We start from the raw sequence: 9,007 nt of genomic DNA on the forward strand, positions 1-9,007 counted from the left end.
TGTGCCACGGGGAGCACACCATCTGCGCGCTCTTCAGGATCTCAATGGCTCCTAGTCTCAGCAGGATCGACACCGTCACGTTCCGGGGCAGCACCAGCCAGTTGCGGAACTCGTCTGCGGGGTCAGGAGCAGAGTCCATCGCGAAACTTTCTGGGAAAGGCTAGGATTTTGGACGACTTGCTTAGAATCCCCTTCCAATCAACATTCAAAAGGATTGTTATTCAGCTATGAGTCTATGACCAAAAATCAAAGCCCCTCATTCTTTCTTGCTAATCTTTTATCTCATAACAGTAACAAAACTTGAGGAAACCCTCCTCACTAATTTTACTCATAATAGATTAAATAAGCATATTATCTTTATCAAAGTAAGCATTATCATATCTTATTATATTCTACATTTAATTGAAAAATATTGTTTAATTATTAAATGATATTCTAATGAAAGTAATTAATTGTCTCTTTTTTTATGGACAAGAAAAGAATAAGGGGAGGGTGGGTGGGGGCTGAAGAGGCAGCATCGTGAAAAGAAGACTTAATAATTAAAGAAAAAGAAAAAGAAAAAGAAGAATAGGCTTTGGTTTAGAGGAAATCCTGCCGTTGATTTGAAAAAGAACAACGAAGAAGAAGGCAAATGTCTCCTAAATATGCCAGCTAAGCGACCGCATAAGACAAAATAAAAGAAAGCAAAGCTCAAGGGAAGCATCCAAGAGAAAAGAAGAGGTGTAAACGAGATAGGTCAGGTAAAAGAGAACGTTACCCAACAAATGGCTTGAATGGGATTGTGTTTGAGGAGTTTAAAAATACTTTTAACACTCAAAAAACTCGTTTAAAGAAAAAAGTTTTTGTTTGGTAAAATAAATTAAAAACGTTTTTAAGAGTCTAAAAAGTCTAAAAATTGTCAAAAAATACTTTTGGTAAAAGCTTAAAAATAAAATTTTTGCCCAAAAGCTCTTTTTGACTTAAAAGTTCTATTTTTCAAACGCAATCTCAAATAGGCTCTAAGAAGGAAATGGTTTTGTTTAATTCAATCGAATTCTTTCTGGTTCAAATAAATGGGAGAAGAGTTTTTTTTTTTTTTTATGACAAAATTAAGTAACAGAAAGTGAAATAATAGTTTTGTCCTTATTTTTAAAGGAACGGAGAGGATTTGGTTCCATAAAAAGAGGGTGCCGGAATACAAATCAATAGAGAGCAACACGATGAATTTTTTTTTTTTTTTTTTTTTTAAATCAGGCTTTATCCTTTGGGTAGTCGACTGAAAGATTGTAAGGTTTTTTTTTTTCAGAGATAGTTTACTAGTGTAGTTTTAGTTTTAGTTTCTTTTATGTTATTTGTTAAAACATTTTGATTATGAATTTATTTTCATGATTATGAGTGGATAATCCTCTAGCTAGTATGGGTGAATAGATGGTTATAATTGGTGGTTATTGGCATTTTACTAATTGCTAATTTGCTAGGCGGTTAGCAATTATAACCGCTTTTTAAAAGAAGAAATTAAAAACAAAAAACAAAATGAAAACGACTTTGTTTTTATGGTAATTCAATAATACCTTGCAAAATATGACATAGTTTTATATATATATCGTTTAACGGTAATAACCGCCTGCCTTTTCATCCTTAGTAGTTAGGGTGAAACCTAGTATTTTTATTATGTGTTTTTAGACTATTTTATTTGTTATTTATAGATTAATTAATGAATTTTGGGGATAATTTAATTTGGAAGTATTTTATGTTGACAAGAGTGTTTTGATTTATTATGATTTTTGTTTATATCAAATGCTTACTTTGTTTGATTTGTTATGGTTGGAAATTATATGAATATTTAATTTATTTTGTAACATGTTATTGAAATCAAATTCTCAACCAACCCTTGTTCAATTTACTTTATTATTTTTTTATTAGTGCTTTATTGTTTTATCTTCTGATTAAAATAAATTGATTTTCTACCTAGTTGAATAAAAGAATAATAAAATATGTCTCATGAATATGTGTTTGATGCATGTTGCTTCGTTTTCATGTTGTTTTGATTATTTTATGTTTGCAAAAAAAAAAAAAAGTACTTTTTGTGTTTTCTTTTAGTTCCATTTTTTTTTTTTTTGTGTGTTTTTAGTTCAAAAAATAATAATAATAATAATAAAATATTTTAGCGATGTTGTTGCACTAAAAAAATATTTTAGTGCTAATATTTTATCTCAAAAGAGTAACAAAACTTGAGGAAACCCTCCTCACCATTATTTTCTTTATTAAAGTAAACATTATCCTATCTTATTATGTTCTAGTTCTTGCATTCTATATTTAATTGTAAAACATTGTTTAATTATTAAATGTAGAGCTTAAAATGATATTATAATGAAAGCAATTGCCTTTTTGTTGGAATAGAAAGCAATAAGAAAAAGGGTAAAGAGGCAACAATGTGGCCTATTTGCTAGGCCGCACATGAGAGGCTTATATGATAGAAACCTTACACGTTTTTTTAAATTCGACTAAACTATAGCTTGACCCAAAGTGATTTACAAGGTGATTTGCACTATTCGAGGTAATACAAATCAAGGTGATTTATACTAATGAAGCATGGAAATTTTTATTACGGAATTTAAATCCATGCCCAGTTCAAACCAAGTTGCATCATGCCGATAAACCAAAACTCGTGTGTGAAAGAAAATGATAATTTGAAGACTCCTTTTTAAAGAATGTTACTCCCGAACAACTTATAATATGAAAGTGGTTTTTAGGTCTTTGAATGAAATGTAAAATCTTAAAGATTTTATATAATTTATTCACATGAAATTTGGAATCAAATTAAACTTGTCTCATATATTAAACGTGAGTAATGCTATATATTACAACACTATTTTATCATTATCACACTATGTTAAAATGACATTGTAATTCCATCATTAGATCAAAAATTCTTAATAAAAAAGAAAAAGAAAAAGAAAAAAATTCATGATGAATTGACAATTCATGTCAATGTATCTCAGACCTCAAAAATTTTAATTTTTTTTTAACTAAATGTTTTATATATATATATATATATAGATATATATATATATAGGATAATCCTTCCAAAATGAATTTTTTTACTCTACCAAAAAGTCATTCTTTTAAAATAAATTTTAGTTACGCCCCTGACGACATAGCATATATATTTCAGCGTTGTTTTACCATGCTCTTTGTTCTATGAATCTATGAAATTTGCTTAACATCTAAATTGGTCGCATGGTGCGAAATAATAAAGCTAATAAATTAATAATCATTGTTCTTATTTCTTTAGTATCTTCAGTAGTTTCTTTAGACTATACCGTCATGTTTCAAGCTCTTAACCTCTGCAACTTTAGCTGTAGCTTATATGGGCAATTCCATGGAGGATCACCGTTGCTTAGTTTTGGAAATATGTAAAGACTTGCACAATATATGACCAGATCAGATAATCAGCTTGGGGAATATATATATATATATATATAACAAATAAGGTATAAATAAGACATAATTTGAAACCAATCATTTCTTCACTTCCAAAAGGCCGGCCATTAAATAGAACTATACAATAAAGAAAGACTTAACATGAAATGCAATGCTACCTTTTAGCGGACAAGTATCATCAAAATTTAAAATAAAAGTCAATATAATACTAATATTAAACATTCAAAATATTGGAAAAGAAGAGTTGGGTACAACATCAGAATCATTCCATTTATGCTGCTCAAAGTAAAAACCCCGATCCTAGAATCTTCGTCGTTGTTGGTAAGGATCGATGTAGGCAGAGTTTAGTATGGGCAGGGGCTGAAGGTCCATAAATTGTGTTGCTAGAGGCCGATATGCAAAAAATAAAAAAATAAAAATAAAAGTAATTCCTTATAAATTTTTTGTTACCTTCAATTTTTATTTTATTTTTCCTTTTTTCCTTATGAGTTGGGGGTGGCCGGTATACCTCCATCATTGGTTGTCGGGGTGATCGTAGGGTTCAAGGTATTCAATGTCGACGTGGCCGTATTCTTCGTAGTCGTAGTCGTCGTCGGAGACAACGCTGCCACCTGAGAATTCATAATACACTCATAAGTATCAGACAAATGATTAGTAAAAACAAAAACTATATATATATATATATATATATATAAAAGACAAATGATCTATGTCCGAAAACCCACCAGATACGTCAACAACAGAACAATAATCATTAAATTCATAGTCATCAGTGGAATCATGGGGAAGACGCAAGTGTTTAATCTGTTGAGCACATCTTCTTCCCAAATCCCCTGCCAGAGTGAGATTCAAACATCGGCGTAGGTCAAGCGATTCAAGGTGAGGACAACCATCAAGGATGGCCTGCAAACCCTCATTAGTCACCTTATTTCCGAAAAGCTGGAGGCGGCGCAATTCACTCATGTTCTCTGCAATAGCAACTGCCTCCCCATCATAATCTCCATTCCTCATGTGCCACCGGATGTTGAAATTTAGTGATTTCAAAAGAGGGCAACAACGGCCCACAGCTTCCAGAGCTTCTTTTGACAATGAACAGTACGAAATGGCAAGCTCCTCTAGTAATGGAAGTTTTGCAGCCACTTCACTCAATCCCTTATCTGAAATACTAAAGCATCTTACAAGTCCCAGGCGTTTGAGCTGACTTGAACTGTTAAAGTACCAAGAAAGGAAATGACAAAAATAAAACCAGCAGTTATCAACAGACAGGCAAACACCAATATGAGGAAGAATATTTCTACATCACCCAATTCATCATTGAGAGATTGAATCCACAACTGTAAATTTATTGTAGCAGAAATTCTGTGTTTTTTAATTTAATCCACTTGCCTCGGTAACATAAACTTTTAGATCGATTTGTTTAGACCGTTAGATGAAACAGATTGCTTAAATTTTAAAATATGAAAATCTCATATTTTAGAAAACCTGAAGAGATCCAAATCCATAATGTAATTATAATCATTAACAAAATCCAAGAGAGCACAATAATATTGTTTTCACGAAATTATTTGTTGAAATTGATTTAGTTTGCTTGAATTTCTTTGATTATTCTAAAGTAAATAGTTGTATTTACAGTGTTTCTTGGCCATTGTCCAACAACTTATTCCAGCCACCGTTGGCTGTCTCCCAAGTAACTACTCGGTCCTTAACTATCGGTAAATAGCCGACTTCTACCGCTGCCACCTACCTCTTAGTTGTCCCCTCCTTTCACTCGCAATTCATTGAGAAAAAAAAATAATTGTTTTTCTTTTTATCTTGAGTTTGAAGTAGATGTTAGAGTATATGTTTTTCATATTAGGCTAATATTAAAATATTGTTCATTTAAGTTTGATTGTAATCAAATTTTCCCATACTTGTATTCTCTCATATAGCATAATTTTCTTATAGATTGAGATCTTTGTATTGTATATATGAATCAAGTTAAGAAAAGAAAGATGCACAATGATGAATATAGGTGTCTAACACTAAACCACCTCAGAATTTATTGTGTCTTTTCTTTCTCATTGCTTCCACTATAATTCTCTTTTTCTTAAAAAAAAAAAAAAAATCTACAAAATCAATTAACACCTTGTTGAATTCAATATGAAAATTTCAATAATTAGAAAGTCTAGTTAGAATTTAGATTATGTTTTGCCAAAAAAAATAATAATAAAAAGGGAAAATTACAGTTTACCCCCTAAAGTTGACAACATTTTTCAATTCGAACACCAAAGTTTTAATTTTTGCAATCCACCCCTACAAAGTTCCAATTTTTTTTCAATTCGACTAATGTTATCCCAAAATTTTCATATTGTCCCTAATTTTTATTTATTTTTTTATTTTTTATGAAAAAAATAAAAAAAATTGGGGGGTGCAAAAATGGCCAGATGGCCAAAGGAGCCACCCTGAATTTTTTTAAAATTTTTTATAAAAAATAAAAAATAAATAAAAATTATGGGCAATATGGAAAGTTTTGGATATAATTGGTCAAATTACAAAAATTTGAAACTTTGGGGGATGGATTGCAAAAATTGAAACTTTGATGTTCGAATTGAAAAACGCTGTCAACTTTAGGGGGTAAACTGTAATTTTCCCTAATAAAAATTTAAAAGTATAAATAAACATGGAAACCTTTTCTTTTTCTTTTTTCCTTTTTTTTTTTTTTTTTTTTTGTTCTAGAAGCTTAAGAAAAAAAAAAGGTTCGGTTTGTTAAAATTTGTTTTTTTTTTATCTTTTTTTTTTTCACAAAACAAAAATAATAATAAACAATCCAAATACAAAACAATCTTATAAATATCAAAGAAGATAACTTATATAGGGACTTGACATAAATCAGCTTTTTTGTGTACTCCAATGAAAGATAGACACGTTAGCATAAAACAATAAAAGTGAGTTAGATGAAAACACCGGATCTTTTTCTTCTCTTCAATAGTTCACCAAAATCCCAATTTCCTTCTGCCACTGCTTTAGCACCTGTAAAACCGACAACATATCAAATATGACAACGAAACAATATTTCATTTATGAGAAATGTTCTTTTGTATTCTCCCATCATTTTCTACCCTCATATTTTGAAAATCAATTTTTAAATTTGTAGGATTCACACAAGTGAAAGTGTGAATCCTATAAATTTAATGGTTGAGGTGTGAGTCCTACAAATCTAATGGTTGATTTTTAAAATGAAAAAATGATGGAATTTGTAAGATTCACACCGTGGGTCTAGCCGCGGTAAATGCCTCAAATCCCACCGGCCATGATCCACCTCAAAACTCGTTTCTAATGCCTCAAAACCCATTTTTAATGCCCCAAAACCCGTTTCTAATGCTTCAAAACTCGTTTTTGGATTCAAAACTAAAACTTAGAGGTAAAAGGTTAACTCTGTAGGAATTCTATCATCCTGAAATCACATTGGTCCAAGTTATTTCCATGCACTTTTTATGTTTTTGCTTTTGTGTTGGTTATTGATTGGGAGCTGTAAACGAGGTGTTATCAGGATAGTCCTGATAAAAGGTTTTCTCAATCTTCATTTGTAAGAAAAGATTTTTCTTTTCTTTTCTTTTTTTTGTGAGTTATAAGAAGAGAGTTACAACTAACATTCAAAACGATGGTCATTCAGCTATGATAAAAAATCAAAGCCCCTCATTCTTTCTTGCTAATCTTTTATCTCATAACAGTAACAAACCTTGAGGAAACCCTCCTCACCAATTTTACTGATAATATCTTAAATGTGTTTATTTTATTTACTAAAGTAGCATTATTATATCTTATTATATTTTATATTTAATTGTGAAATATAATTTAATCAGTAAATGTTGAGCATAAATGATATTTCTAATGAAAGTAATTGCCTTATTTTCGGAAAAGAAAGGAATAAAAAAAAAAGGGGTAAAGAGGCAGCATATAGTGGAAAGAAGACTTAAAGCAAAAGAAAAAAGAAAAAGAAAAAGAAGAGGGCTTTGTTGTAGACGACATCCAGCCGTTGATTTGAGAAAAAACAACGAAGATGAAGGGCAAATGTCTGCTAAATATGCCTGCTATAAAAGTGACGGGATTAGACAAAATAATGAAAGCAAAGCTCAAAGAGAAGCAGCAAAGAGAAAAGAAGAGTGTAAACGAGATAGGTCAAGTAAAAGAGAACGTTACCCAACTAACTGACTAAGAAGGAAATGGTTAACTAAGAAGCATATATATATATATATATATATATATGCTTTAATTAAGGCCCCCTACTTAATTATTTAGAAAAAAAAAAAAACATTAATATTATTTAATTCTCCAACATTCCAAAATAAATAAGGCTTAAAAAATTAATAACAATAAATTAAAAAAAAATCAAATAATAATAATAAAGACATTATTAAATAAAATCCAATCTTAATCGTTTTATTCTTAAAAATTGTGGGTTGATATTTTTTTGGCCTTGTTTTGTGTGAATAGCAATACATTTTGCATCCCAACAAGCAAAAAGAATCATTTTTAAATAAAAGTATAATATTAATATTAAAATAAATATTATTTAATTAATATTTAAATACAACAAAAATCCCTCACTTCAGTTTTTCACCTTCTGCCTCAAAATACTCCCTACCTAGTTCGGGAGAATAAAATAATAAGAATTAAAAAAAGCAAAAAGATAAAAAGAAAAAAAAAAAAAAAAAAAAAAAAAAAAAAAAAAAAAAGGGCAAAACTTTTACTTTTGCTATTACGTGGACTTAAAGCAAAAAAGAGACAAGTATTATTAAATAAAGCAAAAAGAGGAAGGAAAAAAATAGATTTAAAGACTCCTTTTCAGTATTTACCTCCCAAACAACTTTTATAGAATTATATAATAAAGAAACAATTCTTGAAATGCAATGCTACTTTTGAGTGGAGGGTATTTGCAACGAAATGGATACTAACAGCCTATTGTGGTAGGAATTTAAAATTCATGTATTTAATTGTGCATATAAAATCAATACGATACTAATATTAAACATTCAAAATATTGGGAGAGAGGAGTCATTTCATTCAAGCTAGTCAAGATAAAAATCTCCATAGTTAACATTTTGATTTCTGTCATAGTAGTCATCGTAGTCATAGTCGGAGTCATAGAGGTCGGAGAAATTGCTGCCATCTGAGAATTCATAATAGTCAGAATGAGACAAATGATCTATGTCCGACGACCCAGATGGGTAGTCATCATCAAAAGAACCATAACCATCAAGTTCAGCACCAAATTCATAGTCATCAGTGGAATCATGGGGAAGACGCAAGTTTTTAATCTGTTGAGCACATCTTCTTTCCAAATTCCCTGTCAGTTTGACACTGAAACATTGCCGTAGGTCAAGTGATTCAAGGTGAGGACAACCGTCAAGGATGGCCTGCAAGCCGTCATTAGTCAGGTTATTTCCGAAAAGCTGGAGGTGGCGCAATCTGGGCATGTTCTCTGCAATAGCAAGTGCCTCCTCATCACACTCTATGCGAGGAAGTCCAAAATCCTGGTTGTTGAATTTGAGTGACTTCAGAAGAGGGCAACTGCGGCCCACAGCTTTCAGAGCTTCTTTTGAAA

The 9,007-nt window shown here is 30.7% G+C and overlaps 2 protein-coding genes across 2 annotated transcripts; both read right to left on the reverse strand.

Moving 5' to 3' along the window:
* Window positions 1-3,614: 3,614 nt before the first annotated feature.
* LOC132169496 (putative F-box/LRR-repeat protein 23) lies at window positions 3,615-4,722 on the reverse strand (the record flags this gene model as incomplete). Its single annotated transcript, XM_059580526.1, has 2 exons — window positions 3,615-4,034; window positions 4,149-4,722. Coding segments are annotated over 2 exons (672 nt in total), but the record flags the coding sequence as incomplete, so codon positions are not given.
* Window positions 4,723-8,405: 3,683 nt separating this feature from the next.
* Window positions 8,406-8,901, reverse strand: LOC132168840 (putative F-box/LRR-repeat protein 23; the record flags this gene model as incomplete). Its single annotated transcript, XM_059579898.1, is given in 1 exon segment — window positions 8,406-8,901. A coding segment is annotated over 1 exon segment (430 nt), but the record flags the coding sequence as incomplete, so codon positions are not given.
* Window positions 8,902-9,007: the final 106 nt, after the last annotated feature.

This window comes from Corylus avellana, chromosome ca2 (assembly GCF_901000735.1).
Source record: "Corylus avellana chromosome ca2, CavTom2PMs-1.0".
NCBI lineage: Eukaryota > Viridiplantae > Streptophyta > Magnoliopsida > Fagales > Betulaceae > Corylus > Corylus avellana.